This window comes from Lithobates pipiens, unplaced genomic scaffold (assembly GCF_037356315.1).
Source record: "Lithobates pipiens isolate NorthernLeopardFrog02 unplaced genomic scaffold, aLitPip1_a1.2 Scaffold_8, whole genome shotgun sequence".
In the NCBI taxonomy this organism is placed as follows: Eukaryota; Metazoa; Chordata; class Amphibia; order Anura; family Ranidae; genus Lithobates; species Lithobates pipiens.
In genome coordinates this window covers 596,214,894-596,233,613 of record NW_027507903.1, presented here as the reverse complement: position 1 = coordinate 596,233,613, position 18,720 = coordinate 596,214,894, and the positions used below count along the sequence as shown (strand labels likewise).

The window sequence follows — 18,720 nt, the reverse complement described above, 5'->3', positions numbered from 1 at the left end:
GTGAATAGGCATAAGAAAAAGGCGGAACCGGCTGGCCAGTATACCAAAAGTGTTCTCCACCACTCTTCGGGCTCTGGACAGGCGGAAATTAAAAATCCTCTGCTCTGGGGTGAGGGTCCTCATGGGGAAAGGCCGCATCAGATGGTTCGTCAGGGCAAACGCCTCATCCGTGACGAAGACGAACGGGAGTCCTTCCTGATTCTCCTCTGGGGGTGGCAAGCCCAGACTGCCACTCTGGAGACGCCAGTAGAACTCCGTCCGTGAGAACACTCCACCATCCGACATCCGTCCATTTTGCCCCACGTCCACATACAAAAACTCATATGTCGCAGACACCTCCACCAACATCACGATACTATGAAACCCCTTATAGTTAAAATAGTATGACCCCGAGTTGGGTGGTGGGACGATGTGGACATGCTTCCCATCTATTGCTCCTCCACAATTGGGAAAGTCCCAACGACTGGCAAAGTGGGAGGCCACAGTCTGCCATTCCTGTGGCGTTGAAGGACACTGTGGATTGAAACAAGAACAAAAATTATTAGTTTGACCAATCAACATTCCAAGCAGATTAGACACAAACATTTTGTGACAAAATTCGTTAAACATTTTGTGAACTGAGTATTTAAAGCCTAAAGTCTAATGTCCCCTTATGAGAGTCATCCCCCCCCCCCCCCCCATCTGATGGGCCCTTGCTAAAAAATGAGGGGGGGATGTTTAGGACAGGTAACCCTCTCCACTTGATTGAGAGCTGAATGGCTAAATAATGTGTGATACTTTGGGAAGCCCCTCCTTAGTTACACTATTGGCAGCCCACCGGACAGGTAAGAAGTGTCAGAATACAAAAAAATTATGAAAATGTAAGCACTTTTTGACATTCTGCTATTACATATCCAGATAATTAATAGGTTAAAAGCAAAAAAAAAAAAAAAAGGTTAAAGTATTGAGGCAGGCCCTTACACTACATGCTTAGGTGAATTCATCCATAAATGTGAGCATCAAAAAGGTAGGTATAGTGTGTATTGGGTTTGGTAAAGTCAACAGATAGAGGAATGCTATCACTTGAGGTCCTGAAGGCTTCTCCCTGTCGCCAAGTAGCGCAACGTGGCGATGAGCCTCTGCTCCAGAGTGATGGCTTGCCGCATGCAGGTATCCTGCCTGGTTGATATAAGGGGTCAGCAAAGCCAGCAGATGGTGAAAAACGGGGTCCGTCATCCGGAGATAATTCCTGAAATCATCAGGATTATTCTCCTGGATCTTACGGAGCAAAGGCATGTGCGAGAACTGGTCACACTGGCGCAACCAATTCTTGGTCCACAAACGCCTCCCCTCCCTGTTCATGGACCGGGCTTGTGTCAAAGTAGCAACCCCAACACGAAGCCCCTGCACAGCAGAAACTGTACGACGAGTACGTAGAGGAAACATGGTTAGAAAACGGTCGGCTGGTCAGAGCGGACACCAGAAAGCACAGATAAACAGCAAAGCCTGAAAGAACGACCTGAATAGCAGAAGCAAGCAGACAATAAGAATTGCCTTTCAAAGCGTACTATACCAAGATATAGTCCACAATGATCAACAAATACTTACTGACTGCACGCACTGATTATCAGATACGCACCGACAAGCACAAACTGAAGCGCTGTAGCGATCTGAATCACAAATCTGAAAAGCGTGAATCGTCTCTCACCAAACTTCTACTAACATGCGATACACACGAGATCAGCAGAAGGAGCCCAAACGGTGCTGGACGTGGAGCTGAACTTTCTTTTTCTAGTCCCGCCGTACGCGGCTTACGTCACCGCGTTCTTGGCCACCTGCGAAATCAGACAACTTGGCCCGACCGTGTGTATGCAACAGTTTCGGACACAATCCGTCGGACTAAATCCGACGGGCAAAATCCGACGGATTTGGTTGGCAAAATCTCCGACCGTGTGTACGTGGGCTTAGAGATCGTCCGTTGAAGGGGTTCCTTCTCCTTGCAGTATAGTTCAAACTTAGTCAATTGTCGTCGATAGTTTGTCTCCGGTCTTAATGATTTAAAGAAATGGCGCAACTGTAATGCCTGCCAAAAGTTTATTTCAAATCGACCCCCCAGTACTTATGTGCCTCTCATATCATGCCCAGGTCACTTCCCGGGGTGTCGTTCGTCTGAAAATATGCTATAATTTCCTTCGCTACGTCCTCCTGAACTTCGGGATTCTGCAGCAGACTTTTGTTTCAGTGCCAACAGCACCCCAAGGAGTAAGCCAAACCAGACAGGGAGATGTGCAGTGTGACCGGAGCATGATCTGACCATGTTATGTTTCCTATAGTCACATCTATAACATAAGTAGATACTGTGGCACCAAAAATAGATCTATGCGGGAGTACATCCACCAACTGTATCTCCTGCAACTTCCGTATAATACACTTCCTGATGCCACAAGGAATGGAGGAGACCCCCGAGGAGGTATTTACTCTGGGGTCTAAAGATCCCCCTGAGGATCATCCTACCTTCAGCAAATTCTGCTAACTTTGTCAAAGTTTTGCCTATAAAAGCATCTTGATGTGTATTTGGTACATATACTGTAGCTAATGTCACCTTCACCCCTCCAATGTGTCCTTTGAGAAATAGGAAGCATCCATTCACATCCACTCGACTATCCATGAGAGACCAGGGTATCTGATTGGAAATCAGAATGGACACCCCTTTAGATTTTGCTTCTTGATTGCAAGCAGTTTTAAATTACTTTTATTCCTTTAGAAATGTAATTATGTGCAGGGACTGTTCTGAACATGGGAAACACGTGCCACTTTAAAGGCATACTATAGACACCCCCCAGGTACGATATTTAAAGGAATATTTTTTTTTCACTTTAAGCATTAAAATCCCTGCTCCCGAAAAACAGTTTTTAAAACTTTTTTTGCATTGATACATGTCCCCTGGGGCAGGACCCCGGGTCCCCAAACCCTTTTTTTGACAATAACTTGCACATTCGCCTTTAAAATTCACACATTTGATTTCTCATGTCCGAGTCCCATAGACTTTAACGGTGTTCGAATGTTCGCATTAACTTTCGGGTCTGTTCGCATGTTCTGAATGCGAACCAAACCGGGGGTTGTTTGGATCATCCCTACAAGCCATCAGTGCCTCTTATCAGTGCAGTGATCAGTGCCTCCTATCAGTGCAGCCATTATTGCCTCCTATCAGTGCAGCAATCAATGCCTCATATAAGTGCCCCCTATCAGTGCTTCCATCAGTGCCTCCTATCAGTGCAGCCATCAGTAGATCATATACATGCCACCTATCAGTGCACCCATAAGTGCCTCCTATCAGTGCAGCCATCAGTGCCTCCATCAGTGCCTCCTATAAGTGAAGCCATCAGTGCCTCATATCAGTGCAGCCATCAGTGCCTCATATCAGTGTCTCCAATCAGTGCAGCCATCAGTGCCACTTATCAGTGCAGCCATCAGTGTCTCCTTTCAGTGCCTTCTATCAGTGCCTCCTATCAGTGCTCATCACTTTCTCGAGACAAGGGGTACTAAGGCCTCTTTCCCACTGGGGCGGTTTTCAGGCGCTACAGCGCTAAAAATAGCACATGTGTAGCGCCTGAAAAAACCGGCCCCTTTCACTCCAGTGTGAAAGTCGGAGGGCTTTCACACTGGAGCGGTGCGCTAGCAGGACGGTGAAAAAAGTCCTGCTAGCCGCATCTTTGGAGCAGCGAAAGGAGAGGTGTATTCACTGCTCCTAAACCGCTCCTACCCATTGAAATCACTGGGACAGCGCGGCTATACCACTGGCAAAGCACCGCTGCAGCGGCGTTTTGCGGACGGTTTTAACCTTTTTTTCGGCCGCTAGCGGGGGTTAAAACCACCCCGCTAGTGGCAGCAGATCACCGCTAAAACGACGGTAAATAGCAGCTAAAAATAGCGGTGCTTTACCACCGACGCCCGCACCGCCCCAGTGTGAAAGGGGCCTTAGGAAATCTTTTTAGACTTGCAGGGGTACTTTGCCATAAAAGGTTGAGAAACACTGCTCTACCCAAAAGGTCTTACTTAAAAGGTCTGTGCTCTGACTGTAGCTCCTGCAAGCTCAAAAAATGAACAGTCCAACATCATAATAAAAGCTGGCACCTGACGGGATCTTTAAAATAAATATGTAGCTTTATTGATATACAGGGTAAAACATCAGAGTAGTTCACTAAGGTCACATGTTTCAGCCTACATGGCCTTAATCATAGCTCAGATAAAGCTTACAGTTTTGGATGGGAAGGACGCCATATAAGAGTAAGACTGATTAAAGCTTATGTCCATCAGTGCCTCCAATCAGTGCTGCCAGCAGTGCCTCCTAACAGTGCAGCCAGCAGTGCCTCCTATCAGTGCAGTCATCAGAGCAGCCATCAGTGCCTCATATCAGTGCCTCATATCAGTGCCTCCTATCAGTGCTTCCTATCAGTGCAGCCTAGCAGTGCCCGTCATCAGTGCCTCCAACAGTGCAGCCTATCAGTGTCTCCTATCAGTGCAGCCATAAGTGCCCCTATCAGTGCAGCCATCAGTGCCCCATATCAATGCCTCCTTTCAGTGCAGCCATCAGTGCCTCCAAACAGTGCAGCCATCAGTAGTGATAGACGAACGTGGCCAAAAGTTCACGAACCGCAAGCCCCTATTGACTTTAATGGCAGGTGAACGTTAAAAACCTCCAGGTCATATTTTCAGCCACAAAATACTTACTAGCTGGGCACACATAGTCCCACAACATGGACACTGACATAACAAAAGTATTAAGTGAATCTGGGATTGACAACGACAAGCATTCTTTTTTTATCTTTGAAATTTTGACAATTCAGGAGCGCATGAAGGCCATGGAGGAGAGGCAAGGTCAGGCCAGGCTATGAAGGGGGTGCAGGATATGATCAGTGCCACAGTCAAGGCAGCGCAGTCCTGTGCCAGTGTCCCAGTGTGCCAACCTGTGCTTGAGCCCCTCCCTCTGCCCGGCCCTTACCCCCACCTATGCAGGGCTCCACTGCGGTGGTCCGGAGGTGCCAGTCCAGTGCTGATCCTCAGCCATGGTGCTGGCACTGCCTGCTGATTGGCTTCTCTGCTGCTATCTCCCTCACTGTCTGAAACCAGCACCGTGATAGAGACTGAGCACTGACACCAGCACCGTGATAGAGAGCACTGACACCAGCACTGTGATAGAGAGCACTGAGACCACACCAGCACTGAGATAGAGAGAGAGCACTGACACCAGCACCAAGCTAGAGAGAGAGCACTGACCCCAGCACTGAGATAGAGAGAGAGCACTGACACCAGCACTGAGATAGAGAGCACTGACACCAGCACCGAGATAGAGAGCACTGACACCAGCACCGTGATAGAGAGCACTGACACCAGCACCGAGATAGAGAGCACTGACACCAGCACCTTGATAGAGAGCACTGACACCAGCACCTTGATAGAGAGCACTGACACCACCCCAGTACCGAGATAGAGAGCACTGACACCAGCACTGTGATAGAGAGCACAGACACCACACCAGCACCGTGATAGAGAGCACTGACACCACACCAGCACCAAGATAGAGAGCACTGACAACAGCACCGTGATGGAGAGCACTGAGACCACACCAGCACAGAGATATAGAGCACCGACACCACACCAGCACCGAGATAGAGAGAGAGCACTGCCTCCAGATGATGTCCAATAACGAAACGCGTAGGACGTGGCCATAGACGTACACAGACTCTCTCACGAGTCGGCGGTAGTGAATTTATCTTACAGCGCTTGATTTCTCCGAAACACTGTGAGTAGTTTATCTTGGATTTAATAAAGCAAAAAATCGTTACAATATTACACGATGGATATTTTATCTTTTATTTAATGCAATGTAATGAGGACAAGTTAGAAGTAACTGGACCAGCTTTACATAGCGACACAGGAGCTGGTGAGTGGGGCAATTTGATTTATGCACGAAAAACGCACCGGTCTGGATTCAAGATTTATGAAGCACCGAGCACAAGTCACTTTAATCTGTTTGGGATTTTTTCAAGATTTTTTTGGTTTTGTGGACATTACTATCACCACAGAAATTGGATCCAACAGAAGATTTTTTTGCACTTGAGCACTAGCACTTTATATTGCATATTTATTAATTTTGCACATGTTTCGTGGACATTACTATCACTACAGAAATTGGATTTAACAGAAGATTTTTTTGCACTTGAGCACTAGCACTTTATATTGTTTCTTTATTAATTTTGCACATTTATACTGTTAATATTGTGATGGTTATAGATACGGTGAATTTGGATTTGAGTATGTAGATTGATTTTGATTGGTTGTCTTTTTTTTATCAACCTTTTCATACACCAATCTTTTTATATTATTTATACATCACCTTATTTCAGGTAGAGCGCCATAGCTACCATCATTGCTTTATCAACTGTACACCTATACCAGTCCTTAAAATGACTTTTGTGGACCTAAGTAATAGCTAGTGATTAGACTGATTGCTCCACACAGTGTCCTTTCCCTACACTGACAAAAGACAGAATGTAAAATGGCCACCAGATCAGGTCTATTTATAAGGTAGGGGGTATGTCCATGTGCTGAAATGTCTCAATTGGCTGTCCTGTACCCCATGATGGATGTGTCATGGGTCAAAGTTCTTCACAATGTAAACGCATATGTCCACTGCGAACAGCGCCAGAAGTCCGCCCGTTTGGCGAATCGCGAACTAGCAAAGTTTGCCGCGAACCGACCGCTGGGCGAACTGCAAGGCCCTCTCTACCCATCAGTGCCTCCAATCAGTGCAGCCATCAGTGCCTTCTATCCGTGCCTTCTATCAGTGAAGCCTATCAGTGCCTCATCAGTGCCTCATCAGTGCCTCCTATCAGTGCCCATCACTTTCTGGAGACGGGGTACTTAGGAAATCTTTTTAGACTTACAGGGGTACTTCGCCGTAAAAGGTTGAGAAACACTGCTCTACCCAAAAGGTCTTACTCAACCAGGAATGACAGGTCGGTGCTCTGGTTGTAGCTCTTGCAAGCCCAAGAACAAGCTGCCACCCGATGGGATCTTTACAATACATATGTAGCTTTATTGATATACACTGTAAAACATCAGAGTAGTTCACTAATGTCACGTACACACGATCAGACAATCCGCCCGTGTGTGGGCTCCGGCGGACTTTTTCTTTCCAAAAGTCTGGCGGACTTAGAAAGAAGTTTTGACTAAAAAATGGCGTGGGGATCCCCCCAAAGTCCATATCAGACCCTTATCCGAGCATGCAGCCCGGCCGGTAAGGAAAGGGGGTGGGGATGAGCCGTACCAGGCCACATGCCATCAACATGGGGGGTGCATTGAGGAAGGGGGGCCCTGCGCTCCCCACCCCAAAGCACCTTGTCCCCATGTTGATGAGGACAAGGGCCTCTTCCCGACAACCTTGGCCATTGGTTGTCGGGGTCTGCGGGTGGGGGGGCTTATCAGAATCCAGGAGCCCCCTTTAATAAGGGGGCCCCAGATACCGGCCCCTCACCCTATGTGAATGATTAATGGGGTACGATGTACCCCTACCCATTCACCTGGTGAAAAAAAGTGAAAAAAAAAACAACACATGTATTTAAAATAACTTATTGCACAGCTCCGGGGGTCTTCTTCTGTCTTGGGGGGTCTTCTCGCCAGACTCCTCTGCTATCTTCTGCTAGCTCTTTTACTAGCGGAGGAACCCGGCTTTCTTCTTCATCGCTGCCGCCTCTTCTTCCGACTTCGGGGGTCCCCCTCTTCGGTTCTTCTTGCTGGGCCTCCGCTTTCTTCTTACAGCTCTTTTACTAGCGGTGACCCGGTCTTCTGTCGCCGCCTTCTCTTCTTCTCTTCTTCCTTGAGATGTTGACTTGACGCTCTCTCTGGCAGCAATGACAGGAATACGTTGTGCGGCAACTTATATAGGGACAATGGGTGGGGTCACTGGGAGATGTCACATGATGACCCCGTCCCCTTATGATGTCACAGTCCCGGAGGATGCTGGGACTGTGACATCATACAGGGCGGGAACATCACCCGGCGACCCCGCCCATTGTCCCTATATAAGTCACCGCACAACACGTCCCTGACATTGCGGCCAGAGACAGCGTTGAGTCAACATCTCAAGGAAGAAGAAGAAGAGAAGAAGAGAAGGTGGCGACAGAAGACCTGGTCACCGCTAGTAAAAGAGCTGGTAGAAGAAAGCGGAGGCCCAGCAAGAAGAACCGAAGAGGGGGACAAGACCCCCGAAGTTGGAAGAAGAGGCAGTGGTGACGACAGAAGACCGGACCACCACTAGTAAAAGAGCTGAAAGAAGAAAGCGGAGGGCCAGGCAAGAAGACCCGAAGAGGAGGACAAGACCCCCGAAGTCGGAAGAAGACAGCGGCGAAGACAGAAGACCGGGCCACCGCTAATAAAAGAGCTGGAAGAAGGAGTGGAGGCCCGCCAAGAAGAACCGAAGAGGGGGACAAGGCCCCTGAAGTCGGAAGAAGAGGTGGCGGTGACAGAAGACGGGGCCACCGCTAGTAAAAGAGCTAAAGGAAGAAAGCAGAGGCCCGGCAAGAAGAACCGAAGAGGGGAAAACCCCCGAAGACCCCCGAAGTCGGAAGAAGACCCCTGGGCAGTGACGAAGAAGAAAGCCGGGCTCCTCCGCTAGTAAAAGAGCTAGCAGAAGATAGCGTAGGAGTCCGGCGGGGTTTTGAAACCTTGTGTTGTGTTTTATTTACATTTTTTTTCACCAGGTGAATGGGTAGGGGTACATTGTACCCCATACTCATTCACATAGGGTGGGGGGCCAGTATCTTGGGACCCCTTATTAAAGGGGGCTCCCGGATTCCAATAAGCCCCCTGCCCGCAGACCCCGACAACCAACGGCCAGGGTTGTCGGGAAGAGGCCCTTGTCCTCATCAACATGGGGACAAGGTGCTTTGGGTTGGGGGGCCGCACGGCCCCCCCTTCCCCAAAGCACCCCCCCATGTTGAGGGCACGTGGCCTGGTACAGCTCAGGAGGGGGGGACCACTCGCTTGTCCCCACCCCCTTTCCTGACAGGCCGGGTTGTGTGCTCTGATAAGGGTCTTATATGGACCTTGGGGGGGACCTTTCGGCGTTGGTCTTCCCCTTTAAGTCCATACCAGGTGACGGTGCCAGCCAGGTGTCAATCTCGCCGCTGAAGGTGGCGACATTGATTTCCTTCACTAGTCCCGTCTACCTGGAGCCGCGTTCAAAATTAACGGACTTTCCTCCGTGTGTGGGCAAGTCCATTCATTTTAAAAGTCCGGCGGACTCCCGCCATAGTCCGGCGGTTTGTCTGCCGCACCTAGTCCACCGGAAAAGTCCGGTTGTGTGTGGGCATTAGTGTTTTAATTAAATTAGAATTTTAGTTTTACTCCCATTTTAGTCTTTTGACAAAACAACGTCTCAGTTGTTTTAGTAGTATTTTAGTCGACTAAAATAGTATTCATTTAGTCGTTTTAAAATGTTTTAGTTGTTTTAGTCGACGAAATGAACACTGCTAAAAAGAACAAAATCAGAGCTAGCAAGAGAGTGATTCTAGTGATGGAGAGTCTCTCTCTCCGTGATGACTCTGTTGCTGTCCATATGTTGACACTGCCAGCTTATCTGCCTTACTCCACCTACCACATTACTACTTGACTACTCAATCCCCCTATTACAAAGTATGCCTCCCCGGTCACTTAAACTTCTCCCTACCCTACCTACAGCACATCCCTTCTGACTGACCTGGCCATCAATATAGTTTGACATTGTATAACAGATGTTACATAATTATCATCTATCTGCCAGACGAAAACCCAGCTCTACTTTTACCATACCCTTAACCATGAATGAAGACCACACTAAGCTGGAGTAAATATTGGCCGTGGAAGCCATTTTTTTAATTAACAACTCAAGTAAATTTATATAACTTTATAAAAAAACACTGTTAAACCACCACCCATCAGTCACATACTTGCGTTGATCTTTGCAGGAAAACCCCAAGCTTGTCACATGATCCAATTCAGCACTGCGGTACCTTTAACTTAAATAGGCCTCCAGCTGACATGCTAGCTTGGAGACAACCAAACACTGACCGCAGTGCACCTGTTAACCAAATTCCAGCTAAACCGATGTTAGCTGGAATAGCACCAACGGGACCCATACAACCGATGGGTCCCAAACTCTTCCGTATCCGAGGTTTCTTCCTTCACCCGCAAAGACAAACAACCCACCACTGCCACGACATCCTTCGTCCTTGTTCTGTGGAAAAAACTTCTTGCGTTTAGCATGAAAAAAAAAAAAAACGAACTATACAAACCTTGTCAGGGAGGGAGGGTGGGAAGATCGCTCCTACTGCTGCCACTGAGCTGGGGAGGGAAACACGCACTGCTTCATTCAGCTAACTCCTCCCCCACTGCCTCAACACCCAATCTCCTCATCTCTCACAAAAACTCTCTCCCCATGTACCCTGCTTAACCCTGTCCTGTTTATGTCATTGTATTTTATTTTCTTCAGCCTTCTCTTACTATGATCACTCTAGCATCTGTCTTGGTTGTCTCTATAAGATAAAAGGGTCTACCAGACAATTTGCTACTTGATACTTCTGATTTTTAATTTTGTTGGTGTTACATATGAAAGGTGAACAAACATTTATACTGCTCTGCATTTGTCCTCTTATCTTGTAGGGTGGACTTGCCGGCTCCTCTGATTCTGATGTTGCCACCACGGCCTTTGTCACCATTGCTTTACTGGAGAGTCATAAATACTGTAAGGATTATGTCAGAGTAAGTGGATTTTTATACCAGTAAATAACTTCTAACAGTATATGAAAAAGCCTCATATCTTACTATGACCTCTTTGTTTTCCATTTAGAATCTGCAGCTCAGCATTGACAAGGCCGTACAATTCATATCAGAGCATTATAGAAAATTGACCAGACCACATTCAGTTGCATTAACTTCTTATGCATTGGCTCGGGCTGGGAAGCTACATGATTCAACTAAACTGATGTCTGTAGCAACAGGTAATAAACTTCTACAGCATTATTTAAATTGGTGGAAATGGTTAGGCATTGAAAGGGCTTCTTCAAAGTAAAAGCTGTGGAAATGTGTTATAGACTTCCTCAAGAAGTAATTCTGGTCAGCTCTGTAGATTGTTTTAAAAAATAGCTAGATGCATTCCTAAATACACAAAATATAACTGGATATTCACATGTATAAATAATAACAGCAGTGATTGTCAATTCAGGGAATGTTCAATTGCCTTTTGGGGGATTAGGAAGGAGCAAATTGGAGCATGCTTTATATAGGTTTTTTTTGCCTTCCTGTAGATCAATTGTGAGTATAAAGTTCTGTTTATGGAGATTTTCTGTTTATTTATTCTGTTATTTTTTGTTTTCTTTTTGGTTGAACTAGATGAACTTTTGTACTTTCTTGTTTTCCTTGGTGTAGTCTGTATCAATCTGTCCTAATCTGTTTTAGGCACTTCTGCACATCCATTGCTATATTAGCTCAATCACTAACTGTCTGGGGCAATTTTGTCAATTTTCACATACAGTATTTCACAAAAGTGAGTACACCCCTCACATTTTTTGTAAATATTTAAATCTATCTTTTCATGTGACAACACTGAAGAAATTACACTTTGCTACAATGTAAAGTGGTGAGTGTGGAGCTTGAAGTAGAACTATAAGCCCTTGTACACACGGTCGGAGATTCCGACAAAAAAATCCGTGTGAGTTATTCCGACGGATTAATTCCGGGCGAGGTTCGGAAGTGATGTTGCATACACGCGGTCGGACCAAGTTGTCGGAATTTCCGGTTGCCAAGAACGCGGTGACGTAAGCCGCAAGAAAAAGGAAGTTCAGCTCCACGTCTGGCACCCTTTGGGCTCCTTCTGCTGATCTCGTGTCTATCGCGTGTTAGTAGAAGTTTGGTGAGAGACGATTCGCGCTTTTCAGATTTGTGATTCAGTTCGCTACTGCTCTTCAGTTTCTGCTTGTCTTTGCATATCTGATAATCAGTGCGTGTAGTCAGTAAGTATTTGTTTCTCATTGTGGACTATATATTGGTATAGTACGCTTTGATTTGCATTGCTTATTGTCTGCTTGCTTCTGCTATTCAGTTCGTTCTTTCAAGCATTGCTGTTTATCGGTGCTTTCTGTTGTCCGTTCTGACCAGCCGACCGTTTTCAAACCATGTTTCGTCTACGTACTCGTCGTAGAGTTTGTGCTGTGCAGAGGCTTCGTGTTGGGGTTCTTACTTTGACACAAGCCCGGTCCATGAACAGGGAGGGGAGGCGTTTGTGGACCAAGAATTGGTTGCACCAGCGTGACCAGTTCTCGCACATGCCTTTGCTCCGTGAGATCCGCAAGAATAATCCTGATGATTTCAGGAATTATCTCCGGATGATGGACCCCGTTTTTCACCGTCTGCTGGCTTTGCTCTCCCCTTATATCACCAGGCAGGATACCTGCATGCGGCAAGCCATCACTCCGGAGCAGAGGCTCATCGCCACAATGCGCTACTTGGCGACAGGGAGAAGCCTTCAGGACCTCAAGTTCTCAACAGGCATCTCCCCCCAGGCTCTGGGGATCATTATTCCATAGACCTGTTCTGCCATCATTCAGGTCCTGCAGAAGGACTATATGAAGGTAAGTTTTATCCTTTAACATCACATTCTATGTATTTAATGATTGCTAATGTCTTGCATTTCTTTCCTCATTCCCTAATTACCATCATTGCAATATGCTCTAATTCATATGCTCTGCCCCTTTGTCCTCATGCATATTTGCCTCACTAACTTCCCCATCATGCTCTTCTTGGCCCATAAAACTATAGTCTAGTCACTTACCAATGTCTTTTGTCAGCTCCATAGTATTGTTTTCCCCTAAACACCCCCTAAAATGTCTACAAATGTGATGTGTGTGCTTCAATTCATGCAGAGTGACATTTTTGTTTTTTTGGTTGTGCCAAACTCATTAGGAACCCCCCTCCCCCCAACTGCTAGGTCAGCTGATAGCAATCCTATATCTGCTGACTTTACCAAACCCAATACACACTATATTTACCTTTTTGATGGTCACATTTATGGACGAGTTCACCAAAGCATGTAGTGCAAGGGCCTGCCTTAATACTTTCAAATGCTATCATTTTTTTTTTCCCCTATTATTATCTTGATATGTAATAGCAGAATGTCAAAATGTGCTTCCATTTTGTTTTCTTTTTGTTATTATGACACTTCTTACCTGTCCGGTGGGCTGACAATAGTGTAAGTAAGGAGGGGCTTCCCAAAGTATCACACATTATTTAGGCATTCAGCTCTCAATCAAGTGGAGAGGGTTACCTGTCCAAAACACCCCCCCCCTCATTTTTTAGCAAGGGCCCATCAGATGGGGGGGTGGGGGGGTGATGACTCTGATAAGGGGACCTTATACTTTAGGCTTTAAATACTCAGTTCCCAAAATGTTTTACTGATCTTGGCCAAAAATGTTGGTGTCTAATCTGCTTGCAATGTTGATGTGCAAAATTACTAATTTTTGGTCTTGTTTCACTCCACAGTGTCCTTCAACGCCACAGGAATGGCAGACTGTGGCATCCCACTTTGCCAGTCGTTTGGACTTTCCCAATTGTGGAGGTGCAATTGATGGGAAACACGTCCGCATCATCCCACCACCCAACTCAGGGTCGTACTATTTTAACTACAAGGGGTTTCATAGTATCGTGATGTTGGCAGTGGTGTCTGCGACCTATGAATTCTTGTATGTGGACGTGGGGCAAAATGGACGGATGTTGGATGGTGAAGTGTTCGCACGGATGGAGTTCTACTGGCGTCTCCAAAGTGGCAGTCTGGGCTTGCCAACCCCAGAAGAGAATCAGGAAGGACTCCCGTTCGTCTTCGTCGCGGATGAGGCATTTGCCCTGGCAAACAATCTGATGCAGCCTTTTCCCGGACCAGAGGATTTTTAATTTCCGCCTGTCCAGAGCCTGAAGAGATCAAGAAGTGGTGGAGAACACCTTTGAAATACTGGCCAGCCGGTTCCGCCTTTTTTTAATGCCTATCCACATGGCAGAATACAAAATCAATCACATTGTGCTGGCCTGATGTGTTCTTCACAATTTCCTAAAAAGACATTTTGCAAACTATGCGGTCTCAGTTGGTCAAGAAGCAGACTTGCTGGAAAATGAGAACCTCACGGGCCTTGAAGCTGCTTGTCCTGGCTTGCCCCTCCAAAGGGCCCGTGAGGTCAGAACCCAATACATGGACTACTTTGTGGGTAGGGCGGCCATTGATATGCCAGACAATGTCTGAGCGGCATTTTAGGAATACATTTTTCTTTGAAACTCCAATATTTGTTTTCATTTACTGCTTGGCTTGGGTTTTAGGTGTCTCCTAGGTAAAATTATGTTTTTTCTTGTTGTGCCTTTTTCAACAACAGTGCAAACCTGCAAAGTTCTGACCGAGATGAGGGGACAGTCTCTTCTTCAGATAATCTTATTATTATGTTGTGGGTCTGCTACACACACACCTTGTTTTTGGTAACTAATGTATGTAGTGCATTACTGACCAAAATCATGCTCATTTTCAGCACCATGGCGGGAAAATGGCATGATTGTGAAAATTAACATATCACTGTGGGTATTATATTTACTAAAGGCACATCCACTATGCACTACAAGTGCACTGCAAAAGTACACCTGAAACTGCACTTGGAGTGCAAAGTGGAGTTACCTTTAGTAAATAACACCGATTGTCACCGAAAACAATTTTACTCCAAATACATCTTTTGCGCAATGAAAAAGGAAGCCCACATTGTTGATAATTTAACTTTTTAATCAAAGCACATTCACATGTGCGTTTAGAAAAGGGTTTTACAACAAACCAACAAATTGGGTGTATCAAAAACATTCTTTCAGGTAATTTTTTTTTTACTTTGTGTTTTTGTGTAAACAGGCATGTATCAAAGCGTAACATACAGAACACAGGAACTTACAAAGTTCAAGTTTGAAAAGTGAAGACAATATCAGACATGAGTATGTACAAACTAGGCTGATATTGCCTTCATCACATGGGGTATCACCCCTGGAAAATCCAAATTTGGAAGATGCACAGAGTGTGTCAACATGTGCTATCTCCCATCATGAGGGATCAATGTACATGTTTTGGGGCTGCAACCCCTTCATCTCAGCCAATTTTATACACTTGAGCACTTTAGTGGGGCTTAACCCCTTTGATAGTGGATTAAATTCACGGTAAATGTGTGTTGTCTGACACTCTTTTTGGCTAGCCCATAGTATATCTATATGTACCATAAGGGGTAAAGGTTTTATATTAGCTTTTCTCTTTGATTTTTTCCTTTTTTTCACTCTGGTAGCGTAGCACTATTCTTTTACTATTCATCTCAGCCACTTTCCACAAAACATGTACATTGATCCCCCATGATGGGAGATAGCGCATGTTGACACACTGTGTGCATCTTCCAAATTTGGATTTTTATAAAAATACAAAAGTTGTGGTTTAAAAACCAAAAAATAAAACCCTAGCTAGTTTGGGCTCTTTCACACTCTCCCCAAAACATCAATGATGTTCTTCATTTTATTTTTAACATCATTGATGTTTTGCTGTATATTTTCTAAATCCTGATTGCACACCATTATCTCCCCAATCAGGATCTGGGCACTTTCACTGGAAAAATTTAATTCTTCTTCCACATCACCTACAAAACAAAGCAAAAAAACACACCATGTATTATAAATATGGTGACATACATTGATGAGCTTACGGGAAACTGTGTTCTCTGACACTCACCTGTTGTGGTGACAATTTTTCCAACTTCAACGATCTCTCCTTCCTCCTCCTTCTCTTGTTCCTCTGCTTCTGGTTTTGGAATTGTGCCTTCTTTGGGAGGGGTGGGGTCCCTGGTGTCCTCATACTTGCCGAGTCTTCTCTCCCCTGTGAGAATGTTAAAAAATAATAATTAGCACACAGAGGGCAGAAATAGGAATATGAAACATTGCTTGGAAGTGTTGTACAATTGTGTTTTTTGTCCGAGTTCAAAGGTGAGAACATTATTGTAGACACTTTGTTAAGCTGGAATACTTACCTGCAGAACGATGCTTCTTACGAACGAATGGAACCATGAACTTGAAAGTGGCCATTTTAAAATGCACAACATGAAATCAAAGCACATGGAGCATGTATGCAAGCAAGAATAATCATATGAACACACGAAAACTACTTACTTTTTTCAAGAACACGCTTGATCCTTCTGTACTGCACGTGCTCCCTCAGTTTCAGGTCTGACCAGTGTTTTCTCAGTTGATCCATGGATCGGCGTACCCCAAAATTCTTCTCAAGACTCTTCACAACTTTATTGATGATCATGGCCTTTCTGATATTTGGGTTTGGGTAAGGTCCATACTTCCCATCATAGTCGGTCCTGTTCAATATGTGCACCATCTCCAACATCTCTACAAAATACATATTTGAGGCCTTAAATCTTCTCTTCCTGGATCGGGACATTTCAGGCTCTGGGCTTTCCTCACCCTCCTCCTCGTTAGTGGAACTCTGATTGCGCACCTGCGTTCTCTCCGCCATGTGCTCTCCCCACTGCGCTGAAAGCGAAGGGGCGGGGAATAGTCTAGAAAGAATGTCAGGGGCGGGCGGAGTTTCACGCATGCACGCTGTATATAAAATGCAACACGCGCGCGTCGTCCGTACGATCTGTGAACATAGGGAGAAGCTGACGCGTCGATCGTGCAAACAAAGGTATTTTGAACTTGGTACATCACTAGGCTATACTGCTTCTAGATTTTTGGCCTGCATTAGTGGAGTTTAGCCTGACATTAGGGTTTGTCTTGTGTTGTGTCTTGCAGACATTATGGACGGGTTCAATGATCATAGCTTCCTCCCTCTGTTCATCGATAAATACAAGGAGATGCCCTGCCTGTGGCAAGCGACACACCCTCAGTATAGTAACAGACAAAAGAGGCAGGCAGCAATGGAGAAACTGGTTGAGTTTGTGAAGCCGGTAGTCCCCAAGGCAGACGTCAACTATTTAAAAGTGAAAATCGGTGGCCTGAGGAGTACTTATCTGAAGGAGAGGAAGAAGGTGCTGAAGTCCATGCAATCTGGAGCTTCAGCAGATGACGTTTATGTCCCCAGGCTGTGGTATTATAATAGGATGCAGTTTCTGTCAGACCAGGCTGAGGCCAGAGAATCACTCTCTACTCTTCCTTCCACGCTTCCTATGCTACATTCCACACCCGCTGAGTCTTCCGATGCCCAACCTGGGCCTTCCACTCAGGAAGAACTGGGGGAGCCCAGCTTGAGCCAGGTATAGTATTGTTGTACATATTTTGGGAGTATAAATGAATGATGTTAACTTGATTTTTGCTCACTAATTGCTGATTTTAGAAAGTGTTTCACATATCAATAGACAGTAGTGGCCAAAACCTTTGGGACAAGAAAGAAAAATGCTGGGCTCAGAACGATAGTCTTTTCTATTGGTTAACAATTTGCAACAGTCTTGATGTGAAAATTGTGCATGTTTGATGAACCAAAAACTAAAACTATGTCCCTTTTTCATACACAGGAAGACCTCAGCCAGGAAGAGGAGGGTGTGGAATGCAGCAGCCAGGAGGTGGCTGTGGAAAGTGGCAGCCAGGAGGAGGCGGGGATAAGCGACAGCCAGGCGGTGGGCGGGCAAAGGAGCCTGACAGAATGCCATTTCCCTCCCCTAAGCCTTCCACGCAAAAGGGCGAGAAAGGGGGGGAATGTGGAGGAGTCGGCTCTGAGGCTGATTGGGGAGGCGTCAACGGCCCTCCAAGCCAAACCCCCCATCAAGAAGCCTTTGCCACCTTAGCTGCATGCAAACTGGAGAAAATGGAGGAGGGGCAACAGCTCTTGTGTGAGGAGGTAATTATACACACCCTCAACAAGGGTCTGTTGGGCCAAATGACACAAACACACTTGTGTGATTTGGCCCACATGGATTATTGCTAGAAGCTATAACAACAATAATTGCATGTAAAATCAGGCAGGCTGGTTTTACTCAAGTTGATCGATCAACTTGGGTACATTTAGCCTACCCATACGTCGTTCAAATCTCTGCCGAAACAATGTATTAAATAATTCAGAAATATATTAGTCTGTGTTTATATATCTGCCTGGAATTTAATAAAAGATGAGATGTACCCAGTAGTAATAATGCCACCTGCTCTATAAAGCTAAATTATTTTCAATAATAATCATGAGTAAATTAAGCATTAAGCAAATAATAATAGACAGTGACAGTTTTAGTCAGTATAGTGTCCCCTTTTGAATGTTCTTGGGTTAGAAGTTTCCCCTTACATTGGAAGTAAGTGGAATAGTGGCCCATCACACTGGTGGTCAGTGGGATAAGGACCTCCTCACTTTTGTAAACAGTGGGAAAAATGTCCCTCCTACAGACAACTGGAAAGTAGCTTTTGTGCCACCACTGATATTGATGTAATTGGTTGGTTACTTGAGAGACACAAGGAGAGGTTTAACTTTTTCTATTAGAATGACACTGTTGTGATCTGCCAAAACAATTAAGGCACCATTAGGCAGAAAATCAGTAGGAAACTGTTCCTTACTGAAAGAAACCCTAGAAAATTCTGGAGGAACCCAAAGGTTTCATGTAATCCGTGTCTAGAAAGACTAATGTGGTGGTTACTTTTTCCCACAAGAATTACTTTTTTGTG

At 45.5% G+C, this 18,720-nt stretch overlaps 1 protein-coding gene across 1 annotated transcript in view; it reads left to right on the top strand.

Annotated features, from left to right (window-relative positions):
- The window catches only part of LOC143962295 (complement C3-like), a 324,990-nt gene that overhangs the window by 246,389 nt on the left and 59,881 nt on the right, over window positions 1–18,720 (top strand). Inside the window, exons 24-25 of the mRNA XM_077471597.1 lie at window positions 10,681–10,779; window positions 10,868–11,018. Of these exons, the coding sequence (XP_077327723.1) occupies window positions 10,681–10,779; window positions 10,868–11,018 (250 nt within the window). The remainder of the gene's footprint in view (window positions 1–10,680; window positions 10,780–10,867; window positions 11,019–18,720) is intronic.